A 17,565-nucleotide genomic window follows, 5' to 3' on the forward strand; every position below is an offset into this window, starting at 1 on the left:
GTTTTGTGTGATTGAAGTTTTCAAGTTTTGAGTGAGATGTCGATATGAGGAGAATAAGGAGTGGAAACAACCTAAGCTTGGGGATGCCCAAGGCACCCCGAGGTAATATTCAAGGAAGACTCAAGCGCCTAAGCTTGGGGATGCCCCGGAAGGCATCCCTTCTTTCGTCTTCAAAACTACCGGTATACCTTACTTGGAGCTATATTTTTATTCGTCACATGATGTGTGTTTTGCTTGGAGCGTATTTTCATTTTACTAGCTATTTGAATAAAATTATTGGATCTGAAATCTTGAATGAGAGAGAGTCCTCACATGGCTATTTAACATTTTAACTACTCATTGATCTTCACTTATATCTTTTGGAGTAGTTTTGTCATTTACTTCCGTGCTTCACTTATATCCTATGAGTAAATGGTTGAATGAATTGAATATCATAAATCTGAAATTATATATTCTTTCATATGTTTATCCCATGGGGAGTAATGACTTCACATATAAGAAGTATAGGTGGTAAAATTTATTGAAAGTTAGCAAACTCAACATTGGTCATTTGAACAATTCATGAAAGAATATTGAAGGAAGAGAGATTTCACATATAAATATACTATCGCGGACATCCTCTATGATTGTGAGCCCCATTTATTATTTTCATACTTGAGCAAATTAGTTGAAGTTGGAAAAGGAAAACAACGTAATGAGTTATGTTTGGGTATATTTGTATAGAAGTTATATTGTTATGGATCCTCCAACATGTGGTGCTTGCTTAGGATCTTTTTCTAGCCAAAATTTTGTACTAAGTAGAGATACCAGTTGTGCATACAAAAACCCTTAAATATCGTTTGTTGCCATGAGTGTCCACCATATGTACCTATGGATTGAATAAGATCCTTCAAGTAAGTTGTCATCGGTGCAAAAAGCAATAAAAATTGCTTCTAAATATGTATGATCTTTTATTGTAAGGGAAAATAAGCATTGTACGAACTTGTGATGGTAAAGAAATAAAAGCGACAGACTGCATAATAAAGGTTGCTATCACAATGGGCAATACAACGTGACGTTCGTTTGCATTAAGGGTTTGCACATCCAAAATTAAAAAGCGCACGAAAACCTCTGTTTCCCTCTGCAAAGGGCCTATCTTTTACTTTCATGTATTTACTTTCATTCAAGAGTCAATAGTATTCCTTCTTATTTCAACCTCAATTATTGTTTAGTTGGCAAGCATCATGTGGTGGGGAAAGATCCAAGCATATATGGCCATTCAAATATATTTGATCACGAATTATTATTCTTGACAATTATCTATATGTGTAAATAAGTTGGGAGGTGAAATATTAAGCCCCCATCCTTCTCTGTGTTCGACGGATGCTATTTGTTCTAAAAATATGCTTTGAGTGTTAGCAATCATGAAAGACTATATGATAGTTGAGTGTGTGGAATTTGCTAAATCCAAGCTCTTACATAGACCCTTTCTGAAAGTAAGATGAATTGCAATTGTTTGGTGACTGAGAACATAGTTTGTTAGTTTTCAAGAAACTTTATGGCCTATACTTTAACATGTGAATAGCTTGTTACTTGATCATGAGAAGTCTTATGAGATGAGCTACTGTTTAAGATACATAATAATGCTAGAAAAAGTGATTGGAATTATCATTATCAAACTTGTGCACTTGCTAGCAATCACACTTCATAAATTATTTCTTTTATCATTTACCCACTCGAGGACGAGCAGGAATTAAGCTTGGGGATGCTGATACATCTCCAACGTATCTATAACTTATGGAGTATTCATGCCATGTTTACAATAATTTTATATGGTTTTGGTATGATTTGATTAGAACTAACCCGTACTGACGTTGTTTTCAGCAGAACTACCGTGGTTTCGTTTTTTGTGCAGAAATAAAAGTTCTCGGAATGGGCTGAAAATTTATGGTGATTTTTTATGGACCAAAAGAGACCCCCGAAGCACAAGAGCCGGGCCAGGAAGTGGACAAGGAGGCCACAAGCCCTCTAGGCGCGCCCTACCCCTCCTGGAGGGTGCTCTGGGCTTGTGGACACCTCGGGCACCCCCTTTACGTGAGACCAATGCCAAAACTTCTTATAAATACCTAAACCTCCGAAAAGAACCCTAGATCGGAAGTTCCGCCATCGCAAGCCTCTGTAGCCATGAAAAGTCAATCTAGGCCATCTCTGGCACCCTCCGGAGGGGGCCATCATCACCGGAGGCCATGGAGGAGGAAGCCGGAGGGGGCCATCATCACCATGGAGGATGAAGCATAAGGGGGAGACTCTTTCCCCCCCTCTCTCTCGGTGGCGCCGGAGTGCCGCCGGGGGAATCATCGCCGCGGTGATCGTCTTCATCAACATCACCATCTTCATCACCTTGCTCATCTCTTTTAAGCGGTCCACTCTCCCGCAGCCCGCTGTAATCCCCTACTTGAACATGGCGTTTTATGCCGCATATTATGATCCAATGATGTGTTGCCATCATATGATGTTTTGAGTAGATTTCTTTTGTCTTTTGGGTAAATTGATGATCTAGATTGGTTTGAGTTGTATGTTTTATTTTGGTGTTGTCCTATGCTGCCCTCCATGCCGCGCACACGTGAGGGATTCCCGCTGTAGGATTTGCAATATGCTCATGATTTGCTTATAGTGGGTCACTAGAGTGACAGAAGTTTAAACCCGAGTAAGGGGGTTGTTTGCGCATGGGAGTAAAGAGGACTTGATACTTTAATGCTATGGTTGGGTTTTACCTTAATGATCTTCTGTAGTTGCGGATGCTTGCTAGAGTTCCAATAATAAGTGCATATGATCCAAGTAGAGAAAGTATGTTAGCTTATGCCTCTCCCTCATATAAAATTGCAATAATGATTACCGATCTTGTTAACGATTGCCTAGGACAGTTCCGCACACCGTTTCATCATTATTCCACACTCGCTATTTGTAATATATTATAATATGTTCTAACTTTATAATAACAACACCTATTTTTATATTTTAATTAGTTCTCCGATATCATGCAAAGCTATCCTCTTCATACCCACAACGTAGTTTTATTTCTCGTTCCTAGATGGAAGCTCAACGTTCGGTGTACGTACAGTCGTATCAATGGCAAATAGGACTTGAGATAATATTGGTCTTACCTTTAGCTCCTTGTGGGTTCGACACTCCATACTTATTACTTCCACCTATGAAAATTTCTACGATGATTCCTTGCACTTGGGGATTATCAACGGCGATCTTCAACTTTTTTCCTTGAGCGCGGCCTTCTTCCTCTCTTCAATCATGGTCCTCCTCTCTTTGAGCTTGACCTTCTTGTTCGTCGCCTCCATCAACAATTTGAACCTCTCCACTTTTTTCTCCTGCTTGAGGTCCGAGCACTTCATGCATGCCTCCTCCTTCGACAAGATGCCCTCAAACCTTTTCGTCAGCTTGGCTGCCGCACCTTCTTGGGCTTCTCCTCCTTTTGCGACCTTCGCTTTTACGCGTCGAGTTTGCCGCGTAGCTGATCTTTCGTGCGAGCATGATGCTCAGATCCTCCGGCATCTCCGCCACCTCCATCTTCGACAGGTTCTCCGACGATTCCATGCATTGACGATGGAAGGAAGCAGAGGGTGGGAGAAAAGGACGGGAATTGGGTGGAGAGCGGCGGGGGATGGAAGAAAAGAGTGGGGGATTTTGGCGCAGAAACAGTGCAGGATACAAAAGTGTGGGCTTGCTTTTGGGTGGGCCCGGGGGGTCAAAGTCCAGTGTTTCTCATGTCCGAACTCCCGCAATCCCCCCTCCCCCCGTTTGATTCCGGTTTGTGGGAAAATCATGGTCCGGACAGCGTCGCGGACAGATACAGGACCGCGTTGGATGGCTTTCGTGGTTCGGACAGCTGAGTCCGGATGGTTGCAGACGGTTTGAGGGTTGGCTTTGGAGATGCCCTTAGTGAGAGAGATTTTAGGACATCATCGCGTTTGCTATGTTTGCAATCTCTTTTCTTACTTCTACTTTCTTGCAAGTTTCGGTTCCGCACTTTATTTTGGTGTAAGCGTGCATGTGTAGGCTGTCGTCCCGTGGACAACCTAGTAGAGAACACCCCTCTTCAGCATAACCTACACTCTACACCTGTGTTTGAGATTTTGTTTCTCAAGATTGGGATCTTTTGTTGCATAGGTTGACTTTTGATGCAAGTTCTTATTTTTTTTTGAAGATAAAAGGTAGCTCGAGGCCTACCTTATATTTCAAAGCAGGCGCGAGCCTGATGCAAGTTCTTATTGTTTATCACTAATATAACTTCAGCTAATCTTGATCCGTTGTTGAATCTTGTCGACACATGTGTTGTAGACATTTTAATTTCTTACTGTTGCGTACATGTTATATTTTGTGTTAAGAGAAATGTTTATTTGCGCATCATGTTAAGCGAAAATGTTAGATTGTTATTGTTGCATATATGCAATATTTCTGTTGCATATATTTGGGCTTCGTTGCATAGTTTTTTATTTGACTTTTTGTGTATAGCTTGTGCGCGGCCTCTGATTTTGCGTTGAATTTTGCAGGAGCCGCCAAGTGATCGCCGGCTTCGAATAACTTTGATTAATGTAACCATACCTGTCAGTTGCTGATAACGCTAGCTAACCCACTTGCTAGGCAAACATCGCTACAAATACTGCCGGCAGGTCACTAGCTCCGGCCGGCGCCCACCGAAGTCTACTCAAGTTACCAAGCTACCCATCATCTACCTCGAAGAAACGAGGGCCACTGTACGTAGCAAATTTCCATGGAGAAACCCAAGAGATCAAGCCAGCCATCACACAGGCGATTCGAGTCGCTGGACGTCAAGAGGTCGTCTTCCTCGCTCAACATGTCCACGTCTTCCCTCAGGAGCATCAACGAGGAGGACAGGGGGGCCGCCGCCGCCCATGCGGGCAGGAGGCCCACCGTCGTGAGGTTCGCTCCCACCCCTACACCTCCGCGACCGTCGTCGTCGTCGGGGACGAGGAGGGGCTCGCATTTGGCGCCACAGCTGCAGGCGCCCAAGGCGGCAAGGCCTGCAACTGCTGCCGTGCGTCCGGCTTCGCCTTCCGGACCGAAGCCGGCCAGGCCGTCGCCTGCGGAGTCTGGACCGAAGGCGACGAGGAGGAGCTGGGGGTGCACGGGGAGCTCGGGTGATCAGAAGGAGAGGGTGACCGGTGATGTGATCGGCGGGGAAAGGAGCAAGGGGGCGGCAGCGACGCTGGTGCGGAGTTCCTCGGTGAGTTCGTCGGTGTCAATGGCAGGCACCCCCGGCCCGTTAAATCTTTTTTCATTGTTTAATTAATTTATTTTTACAAAAATCTAATCCACCATGTCAGGAAGAAAATCTTGCCCGCCTCTGCCCTCTTTCGTCCAGAGCAAGGAAAATTTCTGTTAGTGTCACAACATGAGAGTTTTGAGAATATTCTAAGAACTTAGAAGGCACTACTCTCTATTGCTCCTGTAAGATCTGCCGTTTTGTACAAACACAATACTACTAGCATTTTCCCTGATGCATTGCATCAGAAATCTGAGTGTGTGCAAGTTTTCTCCACTTCTCCATCTCTGTTCAATTCCACTGAAAATGCTGAGAGTTGAGTCACATAATTGCAGTTTCATGGAGAAGCACAACACTAGTCACTGTCGTCAGCTATCAGTTCACTTATGAGAAGTTATATTCATTTGCACCTTTAGTACCTAAATACAGTGCTTTCCTTGTTCCCAGATTTGTAAAAACGATGTCCTAGGTGAGAGTGTCTGTACTACCTCTGTTCCAAAATAGAAGACATTCCAGAAAGCGCGCATTTTAAAAAAATTGAGTTGGAGCTTTTTTTTCATTTGATGAGGTGAAAATAATATCATCATAAGTGCTCTAACTTCTTTTCCATAATATCATAGTTTTATAACATTTTATCGATCTTGTGCAAAATGTAGGGCCAAACTTGTATATTTGAGATTGTGCAAACTTTAAAACACCATCAATTTAGAAATGGAGGGATTGCATTTTCTTCGATATTTTCTTTCGTCCGTGATAACTTATGAAATACTCCAATAATATTATTGGTAATTTCACATCAACCACTCCCTTTCTGCATGACAAGGTAGCACTGGTTGGTCTGCTGTGAGTGGTGACGCATGTAACTTTTCTTGAGATGGACATCACAACTATTATTCCTAACCACGGCAGTCACTACTCTTCTAATGGCAAGTTGTTATGATTACTATAATCGAGTGATTCACCTTTTGTTGATTGAGAGCTCGTCTTTGAGTGAAACTTAAACTGAATTAGGTGCACCTAATAAGATTCACGGTTGTGTGCCAAATCTCTGCCTTTTCATATGGTCGTTTGGCTACAACAGCCAATTTGTCTCTTCTTCAGTGAATCATCTTTTGCAATTTGCAAGCTACCATGGCTGTCAGGAAACAGAGCGAATCTGAGGGTAGTAACTCTTCCATGTAAAATGCCGAAAAACATTGTACTCCCTCTGATCCATATTAATTGTCACAGCTTTAGCACAACTTTAGTAGATTTTTGAGTTGAAGAGCTTTGTGTTCTATTAGTGAGACATGATCATACGTGTTTTTTTTCTTGCGGGGGACATGATCATACGTGTTAAAAAGCGACGATTGCTACATACATTGTTGATCACAGTGGCAGCTGAAATAGCATTTTTGATGTACCTGCTAATACACTCAGGTTCCAAGAAGCAGAAAGCCGGTAGAGGAGAAACCACTGCAGAAAAGGGAGAGCAAGACCAATATCATCTCCAGGACTAAGCAAAGACCCACTGCATCTCCGAAACCAGATGTTCTCCACAAGCCCGGCGCGCAGAGAAGCCCCAGCATTGCCACCAAGACGAGCGAGAAGCGACCCCCCACTCCCGGCGGTGCATCGCCGGACGACATGGTCAAGGTTTCTCCTCCCCGTTCGACATCGGCGACGACGATGGGCGCCTCGTGGGAATCGCTTCCACCGGCCCTCCAGACTCTCGGATCGGTACAGTTCGTTCAAAAACCTCTGTTTGGATGCGTCAGGATTGTGCTGTTTTAAGTTGCGGAATTTTGACTTGTTTTCAAAAATGGTGTTGTGCATGACGTGTAGGGAGTCATGAGTTATAGGGATGCTGCAGAGATGGCCGCTGTGGAGGCCATGCAGGAAGCTTCTGCTGCAGAGATTGTGCTCAGATGTCTCAGGTGAGCTGCTCTTCATTCTTCAGGACATGTACTAGTTTTCAAAATGTTTCAGTATGTACCAAAATTAATGAAAATTTCAAAATTTCGGTGAAATTGCACTGAAAGTGAAAACCATATATAATATGAGAACGAACTGACCAGGTTTGCTTTACACAGTGCCTTCGCGGATTTGGCCGCCACCGCCGGCAAGCAGTCGCCGCAGCAGACCGTGGACGAGTTCCTCGCGCTCCAAGCCGCGATTGCCCGCTCCACCGCCGCGCTCGGCAACCAGCAACGGAGTGGCCACGCCGGCGAGTGGCTGCACGCGGCGGTCACCGCCGACCTGTCGCCTTTCTCGCTCTACACCGCCCCGTCGTCGTCGTCCAGGAAGCGGGGCACCGAGTCGCCTGCCGTCTCCGCCACGCCGAGGCCGGTGGCCGCCGCGGAGGAGGCCGACACCTGGCTGGAGACGGCGGCGAGGGAGCTCGGGGAGGAGATGTGCGCGTGGTTCGTCGGGCACGTGGACCGGCTGCTCGAAGCCGACGTGGCCGGGACGCTGGGACAGCTCAAGAGGGTCAACGACTGGCTGGACGACGTCGGGCTCCGGACGGACGCCGTCGAGCGGCTGAAGCAGAAGATCTTCGGGTACCTGCTGGATCACGTCGAGTCGGCGGTGGTCGCGTTAAACGGCGGCGTTGCATCCAACCGGAGAAAATAGACTAGACGAGTGTATATGCTGTGCCGGAGCAAAGCTAAAATGTACGCAAATGATAATGCCACAGGTATGGTATTAAGTAAGACCGCCCTAACGTTTTTAGGCCCTCAACTATGCGATCGGTGTCACATTTTTGTAAAGCGAGGCACGTACAAGCAGATTGCAATCAAACTTTTTTTAGCACCAGGCACACAACATAGAAGATCTGGCATCGTCCAGGTCGGACACACATACATATAAACCAGTAATATAGGAGCCGAGCTTACCTAACCACCAACGTCTCGGATTGTGTCTTTGCGTCAGAAAGGACAACATCTCGCTTAGTTTATTGGCCCCAGAAATATGGCATCAGAGCAAGTTGATGCATCGATGCCCAGAATTTTTAGTTCGGCACCGGCTGGGCAACATAGGGTCAAGGCCAGCCTTAACATCATAGAGACCCTAGTGCGATTGAGGCGCAATGAACATTAACATATTAACATATATACTTTCAATAATATATATCATACATCATGAAAAATATAAAGGCATTAACATAAAAATATAATTTTAGCTAGCAAATAAACATAATTTTCAAATGAACATTACTACTATGGATGATCTATTGTTATGGTGATTAGTGTCCTGGTCTCTAAAGATAATTTTTGGTTATGGATGATCTCTTGTTATGATGCATAATTTCAGATTTTTTATTCGGTTCCAATTTTAAGTTGGATAAATAATTGGATAGACAAAAGATGAAAATTACTCTTGACTCTTGCCATGGATTGGATAGACAAAAGATGAAAATTACTCTTGCCATGGATTGGATAGACAAAAGATCAATTCCTTGTCCCTATAGCCACTTCGATTGATGATGAAAATTACATTCTTTATTTGACATGAAAATTACGCTGGCCATGGATACTAGATGACGGATAATTTACATTCTTCATTTTATGATTTAGATGATGCATGGCCAGAGTAATGCTGGAAGTGGCATGAAAATTACTCAATGCTAGATGGTGCATATTTTTAGATTTTCAATGTTGTTCCAATTTTAAGTTGGGTAAATAATTGGATAAACAAATGATGAACTCAATAGTAGTTGGACAAACAATTTCAACCCAATGTCCAGCATTACAAAAGTTGCCGCATCTAATATTACAACTTCTAGTTGGCTACGGCCTGCATGACGCTCTCATATAGTTCATGATCACAGTCTAAAACATTAGGAAGATTTCCTGCCCGTTCTAGGCCATCCTTGTACATGTGAGGGATCTTGTAGTCGTTGCCTCCACCTCTCTTCATGACCTCAATTAAGCAGCCTTGTAGTGTTAGGAAAATTCTGTTTATCTTATTAGCATCATAGGCATCATATTCATGCTGCACATTGTTGATTAGCTCATCTAAACTGTTAGACACCAGCGTATCCGACATGGAATGTAGTGAAGAAAATAGGCCAAGGTCTAGGAAGTTCATATCGGGTGAGTTCGAGGGTTGTTGCATGAGGCGAATATCAAGCCCAGTTTGTGCAACAGCATTAAGGAAACCTGGGTCATTACTTGGGACATGTGAGGGCGCATTGTCTTGCTGGATCCATATGGTCTCACTTGCGAGCTCTTGAGGCCAAACAGCTTGAATAGCTGGTAGTACCTTTTCAATCAAAAAATGCCTCGACGTTTCTCTCTTTACTGAGATTGTTTTGGTGATTAGTGTCCCTCTTGGACGGTAATCACTTTTCCTTGGCGCTAGCTCCTACAAACAACAACCCAAATCAAGTAAGATTAAGTACTGATGTGCATAATGAATAAAAGAATTAAAGGTTGAAATTCACCTTTTCGATAAAGGGCCAAATGCCTATCTTCCCATCAAAAATGCAAATACCTTCTGCATTGTATCTAGGCCTGGCGATAGCAACCAAAAACATGATTTTGCCAATGGAGTTCTTATTTTGCACAGTCCTATGTGGGTCTTCTTCTAATGGCAGCCTATTTTGAGTAGTGTTAAACCACTTTGCATCTATATGGATTATGTTTCGCATATCCCTGAACGTGGGTCTATTCATGGTCTTCTGAGTAGTGTTAAACCACTTTGCATCTATATGGATTATGTTTCGCATATCCCTGAACGTGGGTCTATTTTGCAAACTTTGCCGGTCAAACATAGAGAGACAAAACTGCAGCCTGGCCTTTTTGTTTGCTTCCTTCAAATATGGTTTGAGTGAGCTTGAATGCCTATCGAGCAAGTCGTCCGTAAACATCCTATGTAGTGTGCTTTTCTTCACACCCAAAGCTCTTGCGAGGCTACGTATAGTTCTCCTTTGACTCCGAGGAATCTCAGCAACCATATTGAGGTCAACTACAATCCTGTTACGCCCACTGTTTTTCAGCTTCCTCGATCTTCATCAACGGGTACGCCTTGTCGAAGACACTCCTTCGCTCTCCTCCAAACACGCCTGACCTTGTGCACTGAAACATGGAACATGTTTGCAACTTCTCTAGTTGTGGTCTTCTTTAATTTCTGATTGACACTTCTTGCTGGCAAATCTTCATAAATACCAGTCCTTTGCAAATCTTTTAAATTCTTGTATTTGTCTTCATCATGAACTTGCTCATTATCTTGTTCCTCTTGCTCGACATGCATGTCTTCTTATGGTGTTGAATCATACATGGCTTCATCTGGTTCTGAATCATCAAGCTCCTCTTCCTCAAACTGAATCTCTATGTCACCTGCATACACACCATAGTCCTCCTGGTCAACTTCAAGGTTATGTAGAGCTTCATTCATTGCTTGCACTTCCTCTTCTATGCTCTGGAAAACACCACCTTATTCTTCAAGTTCATCGTCTACAAGATCAGGATTAGCTACTGTATGCAAAAGAATTAAACAAGAAGAGTTGAATAGATCAGCAAAGAGTACCTGGGTTCATGTTTAGATCAAAGTGATGTTTGGGCTGGAGTTCTTCATGCAAGGCATCTTCAAGTTCATCATCTAAAAGGTGAGATTTTGTGAGTAGTTGGGTATGATTGTAATTAAACATTCAAATGTGCTATTACTAAATTCTGTACTAACCTGATTCATCTGATTCATGCAGATCCTCCTCTCCATGGGCAACATGGGGCTGATGTTCATCTTCTACCTCAAGGCACCATCATGATTAGCTACTGTATGCAAAATAATTGAACAAGAAGAATTGAACAAATAATTAAAGAGTACCTGGGTCCATGTTTAGATCAAAGTGGTGTTCAAGCTGGAGTTCATCATGCAAGGCAGCCTCATCTTCTTCCTGTAGAGGTTGCTCATGCAAGGCAGCTTCATGTTCTTCCTCATCTGGTGTTGCTATGTTCAAGCCCATGGCCATGGATAGTGTGTGTGGTGTACTGTTTGCTTCATGTGAGCTGCCTTTTGTAGCTGGGTTAGACGCTTGGGTTGTAATTTCTCTGGCGCCAAGTAGTACTATTGTTACTTTAGTAGTTTAAATGGCGGGAACAGTGAAAGTGGAGCTCAGCTCTCTGGCGCCAAGTACTTTCTGGTATTTGGATTGATTTTTGCTTTGTGTTGGCATTAATTGTACACTTGAATCGAAGCAACACCACGGCTGCCAGTAGCTTAAATGAGGGGTGGAAGGGGGTTTCAGCAAAATTCCTTAATTTGTCTTGAAACACCCAGACGCACACTTTCTAGCGGACAGAGGGAGTATGTGATTATACAATGCAAATAATGATTATAATGTACTCAACTATAAATAACTATTGAATAAATACAACATGCTAAAGTGCACCGAGGAGGGGGCATGTGCCCCCTGTCCATCTTATCAAGTAGTCTTTTTTTGCCACCATGCTGCATTAATTGTATACTTGTGAATAAGATTAGCATGCAGTATATATCTATCTCTAATGGCATGACTTATTGGGGGGAAATGTGTATTGATTACTCACCAGGGGGAAGTCCTAATGAGAATGAGGTGGCTGAAGAGATCTCCGCGACGAATTGAGGCTAGAATTCCAACGAAGCCAGACGTAGAATGTCCAACAAGAACGCATTGGGAGATGTCGTAATGTTGAAGAACAACAATGAGGTCCTCGACGTATCCATCGAGTGTTTCGTACCTATGCCTGCACTACAAAAAAAGACACATCCGTGACATTTTGGGCCGAACGAAAAAATTATGTCCTACTTATAACACTTCTATGACGATAATTGTGACAAAACCCGGTATCATCATAGATGTGGTGGGCTCCTACTTCTATGACAGAAAATCATGACAGAAAATGGGCTTTTCGTCCTGGGCGGGCCGGAGACGCAGGTGCATGACATTCTTTAGGCCGTCCATGACGGAAAAAACCGTGGTAGAAGTGAGGGCGAGGAAAATTTCGGGGAGTTCCCGGTTATGGTGGGTGGTCGGGGGCCGAGCAATGCGTGTTTCTCTCGTACACGTACGTGCATATGTGCGAGGCGTTGGGCTCTAACTGAACCCGAACGAGGTGTTGGGCTCTAACTGAACCCGAGCGATTGCACTAGCTACGTTACTGAACCCGAGTGATTCCTTCGCTACTGCTGCTAACTGAAGCCGATCGATGCTGGCTCTGAATGAATAGTGAGCGTTGCTGGGGGGGTCGGATGAACAGTTCCCGGTGGGGGTGGATGAACAAGACCCCGTGGTGTTGCCTCTGGATGAACAGGACCGCGATTGATCGAGCCGGTTGGGGCTGGATGAACAGGGCCCCGTGGAGGGCTGGATGAATAGGACGACCTCGTGGAGGGCTGGATGAACAGTAGACGGTGGAGGGCTGGATGAACAGTAGCCCGTGGATGGGTGGTTGAACAGGAGCCCGTGGAAAGGGCTGGTTGAACAGTAGCCGGTGGAGTAGCGCGCGGTGAAGGCTGGATGAACAGGAGCCCGTGGATGAACAGTTGCAGGTGGAGGCTGCAGGAGGTCGACGGTGGATGAACAGTAGCCCGTGGAGGCTGGAGGGGGTCGACGGTGGAGATGAACAGTATCCCGTGGAGTTCCGTTTTGCGGTACGCCACACCCCTCCTGATGAACAGGACCCCCGTTTCGACCGTAGCGCTCCAACACAAGTCCGTTTCCTCCGTTTTGCGGTATGCCACACCCCTCCCGATCAACAGGACCCCGTTTCGACCGTAGGAGGTCCAACACAAGTCTGTTTCCTCCGTTTTGCGGTACGCCAGACCCCTCCCGATGAACAGGATCCCGTTTCGAACGTGGTCGGTCGAACACAAGGCTGTTTCCTCCGTTATGCGGTACGCCAGGCCTCGTTTCCATCGGTTGTTCCGTCCAAGCCCTCCCGATGAACACGACGACGCATTCCGTTCCGACCCAGCCGGTTGGCTCCCCATGAACACGATGACGACGCTGTTTCTCCGTTCTGACCCAGCCATGTACACGAGCCCTGGTCGTACGTATGCGCGAGTAGGCGTTCGAGAACCCTTCCGTATGTACGTACGTGGCCGTATTTTCTTTCTTGCACACTGGCCGCTGTACGTACGTGTACATGCTACATGCGCGCCTCTACATCGACCAGTATGTACGTACACGTTCGCGACCAGAATGACAACGCTACGTACGCTTTGACCAGGTGGGTCCCGACTGTCAGGCACTTCCTTGCGTGCGAAGATGTAGCTGGCGGGTCCCAGCAGTCAGGGGGGCGAATCATTTTTTTTGCCCGGACGCACTTCCTTGCGTGCAAAGATGTAGCTGGTAGGTCCCAGCAGTCAGGGGGGAAACATTTTTTTCGCGAAATACGGTTTCCCGTCCAGTGGGTCCCTGCTGTCAGGTGGAGGAATCATTATTTTCCGCGTAATAGGGAGGCACTTCCTTGCTGCGGCCGTGGACCCAGCTGTCAGCCTCTCCACGTACAGTCCACGTCCGATGAAAGCCGTTCCTTGACCATGTTGACCACGCCGCGCCAAGAGCACCAGGGCAGTGGACGACGGCGAGGCCTAGGAAGGGGACACCGTGGAGCCGGGGAAGCCGCGGCAGTGGATACCCACGCGTAGAGGAGTATGAGGGTTCACTGGTTTGCTGCGGTGTGAGGCTGCCGTCGCCGCAGAATAACAGGGGGTGTGGGTGAGTAGAGGGATGGCCTGGCCAGCGGTTGGAGTAGTAGGGGCGGTGAGGCCTCCGCAGCATCGCAGCCGGCCACGGGAGGCAGGAGCACGAGGCACGACTGGCACTGGTTTGGGCGGCTGGAGCAAGAAGACCAGAGGTTGAAGAAGCACTACGACCGTTGGATGGACATCGTACGGTCACTGGAGCTAGAATCATGCATATTGACTAAGTTGACAAAGCCCTCCGTCCCCGTCAACTTAGTAGGCCCACAAGTCAGCCTCCCACTATACTAGGTCCCAGCTAGCAGGGGGTATTCATTTTTTTTGCGTAATAAGGAGGCACTTCCTTGCGTGCGAAGATATAGCTGGTGGGTCCGAGCTGTCAGCGGCGATAACATTTTTTTCGCGAAATACAAAGGACCTTTCGGTGGGTCCCAGATGTCAGGTGGAGGAATCATTATTTTGCGCGTAATAAGGAGGCATTTCCTTGTGTGCGGCCGTGGACCCTGCTGTCAGCCTCTCCACGTACAGTCCACTTCAGATGCATGTCGGTCGTTGACCATGTTGACCAGGCCGCGCCGAGAGCACCAGGGTGGTGGACGACGGCGAGGCCTAGGAAGGGAACGACACGGAGCCAGGGAAGACTCGGCAGTTGTTTCCCACACGAAGGGGAGTACGACTGTACGAGGGTTTACTGGTTCGTCTGCCGTCGCCGGAGAATAACAGCAGGTGTGGGTGAGTAGAGGGATGGCTAAGCCAGCGATGGGAGTACAGTGGGGCGGTGAGGCCTGCGCGGCAGCACAGCCGGCTGCGGGGAGGAGGGAGCAAGCAGTCCCGCCGGCGCTTGTTTGAGCGGCTGGAGCAGGAAGAATAGAGATTGAAGAAGCACGACGGCCATTGGATGGACATCCAACAGTCACTGCTTGTGCGTCAACCTTTTTTTAGGAAAGCCTCAAATCTGTGGAAAACAGCATACAACCTATCTGCCATTATTTCTAATAATTTACAGCCCATTTGCTAATTCTTAAGGTTTTTTTGAGCCCATATTCTTTTTGTTAGCATTACAGCCCATATTATGGCCACGGTTAAAAAATATACGAAATTTTCATATTTCGGTGCGGTCCGAACTGTTTTTAATCCCGAAATTTCGAGTCACATTCAAACTGATTTTAAAAATAAATGTATATCAATATAAAATCCAACAAATTGTCCATGCATAAAAATCAATGCAATTAAAAATCTTGAAATGAAAAAAAAGAAATTTGAAACTAATTGCCGGTTTGATGTGTTTTAAAAATGTACAGCCCATTTCTCATTACTGATAGGCCATTTTCTCGGCCAGCCGAATGAAGCTCTCCTCATCTTGAAAAATTTGCAGCCCAACAGGCCTGACAAAGCGACTTACTTGGTAAATCACAAAAAAATGGGCTAGCCATTTTCAGAAAGAAAAAAAACTACTGGGCTTGTCTGTGGTAAACATAAAAGAGAAAGCTGTCTAGACAGGCCAGAGTGCCCCGCACAGCCCAGTTGACACCCTGCTTCCGTCTCAAAAATAAATTAGATAAATGCCACTCCAGTTATGGCGATTCATAAAAATGCCACTGCAATTTCCAAACTTTGAAAAATGCCACTGCAATTTTTGCAAACTTTGGAAAACGCCACTGCAATTTGCAAACTTTGAAAAACGCCACTCCAGACTTCGAAAAATGCCACTGGAAATGGCATTTTTCAAAGTTTGGAAATTGCAATGGCATTTCTCGGAAACACCAGATTTGGAGTGGCATTTATCAAATTAACCCAAAACAAAAATAACTGGGCAAGCTGCTGGGTCCCTGGTGTCAGCCGCTCGTTGTGCAATTCTCTCGTTTATTGACTATGTTGACAATGGCATGGGACCCAGATGTCAGAAATCCATTAGGAGGAGCCATTTTTTTATTGGCTTGAAATAAGGAGGCACTTGCTTGCGTACTGCCATGACCTTGGCGGGTCCCTGTTGTCATCCTCTCCATGTACAATCATCTCCTGATTATGTACGCGTCAACTTGGTAGGCCCACAAGTCGGCCTCTAAACCTGTGGAGGACAAATACAACCCATTACGTTCAAACGGAAAGTTCAACATTCAGAGCAAAGTAACAGGTCTGATCCACATATAGAGTACTGAACTTCCACGTTGACAACCAACATAGCCAAGTTAACTATCTACTCCCACTAATACTCTAGTAGCATACAAGTACAAACTTACTCTTAGCTAACTAGACGATGCCGGCCGCCATCTACGGTACATGATAAATGCCGGCACCGGCGTCCTTCGCCTCGCCTCGGACTTGCCAGAGGTGCGATAGGGCGCGTTGCTCGCGCGCGTTGGCCCTTTCCATGCCGGCGTGGTCCACCGAAGCTTCGGCTTCTAAGCGGGAAACCCACTTGACGAGCTGGTAGTAAAAATCAGCGTCGCGAACGCGTGCGTGACCGACAGCCTCCAGGGCTATTTGCCGGGCGCCGGCCTCCATGTGGTCGGCCCAGTTGTGGGCGCTCTGCTCGTGACTCAGAGCGTCGGTGCGCTGCTGCTCCAGTCCCGCTGGCGGCACAAATCGGCGATACGCTGCTCATCCACCAAGCGGTCGCGCTCCAACAACTCCTGCTCCTCCGCCAGGCGGTCGCGCTCCAACAAGTCCTCGATCTCCGCATTGCCATCTAAAGACCGATAGAATGCCTCCTCCCTCCGTCTGCTTTTCGGTGAAAAACCGAACACTAGTCCCGGCGGTGACCGCCTCCGGCCTCGCCTATCGCGGACGGGCGGGGGCATGGCGGACGTGGCGAGAGTGAGGATAAGTGGCGAGCGACGTCGGGCCGGTGGGGGTTATGAGGATAGGGAGAGTTGGGTCACGGTGCTAATGTCTACTACGCAACCTTCTTCTTGTAGACGTTGTTGGGCCTCCAAGTGCAGAGGTTTGTAGGACAGTAGCAAGTTTCCCTCAAGTGGATTACCTAAGGTTTATCAATCCGTGGGAGGCGTAGGATGAAGATGGTCTCTCTCAAGCAACCCTGCAACCAAATAACAAAGAGTCTCTTGTGTCCCCAACACACCCAATACAATGGTAAATTGTATAGGTGCACTAGTTCGGTGAAGAGATGGTGATACAAGTGCAATATGGATGGTAGATATAGGTTTTTGTAAACTAAAAATATAAAAACAGCAAGGTAACTAATGATAAAAGTGAGCGTAAACGGTATTGCAATGCGTTGAAACAAGGCCTAGGGTTCATACTTTCACTAGTGCAAGTTCTCTCAACAATAATAACATAATTGGATCACATAACTATCCCTCAACATGCAACAAAGAGTCACTCCAAAGTCACTAATAGCGGAGAACAAATGAAGAGATTATTGTAGGGTACGAAACCACCTTTAAAGTTATCCTTTCTGATCGATCTATTCAAGAGTCCGTAGTAAAATAACATGAAGCTATTCCTTCCGTTCGATCTATCATAGAGTTCGTACTAGAATAACACCTTAAGACACAAATCAACCAAAACCCTAATGTCACCTAGATACTCCAATGTAACCTCAAGTATCCGTGGGTATGATTATACGATATGCATCACACAATCTCAGATTCATCTAT

The 17,565-nt window shown here is 46.0% G+C and overlaps 1 protein-coding gene across 1 annotated transcript; it reads left to right on the forward strand.

Moving 5' to 3' along the window:
• Positions 1-4,695: 4,695 nt before the first annotated feature.
• LOC123099599 (uncharacterized) lies at positions 4,696-8,028 on the forward strand. Its single transcript, XM_044521727.1, has 4 exons — positions 4,696-5,239; positions 6,698-6,997; positions 7,103-7,194; positions 7,351-8,028. The coding sequence occupies exons 1-4, from the start codon at positions 4,766-4,768 to the stop codon at positions 7,889-7,891; spliced, it is 1,407 nt and encodes a 468-aa protein (XP_044377662.1). The 5' UTR covers positions 4,696-4,765; the 3' UTR covers positions 7,892-8,028.
• The last annotated feature ends 9,537 nt before the right edge of the window (positions 8,029-17,565 follow it).

This window comes from Triticum aestivum, chromosome 4D, assembly GCF_018294505.1.
Source record: "Triticum aestivum cultivar Chinese Spring chromosome 4D, IWGSC CS RefSeq v2.1, whole genome shotgun sequence".
Classification (NCBI taxonomy): Eukaryota; Viridiplantae; Streptophyta; class Magnoliopsida; order Poales; family Poaceae; genus Triticum; species Triticum aestivum.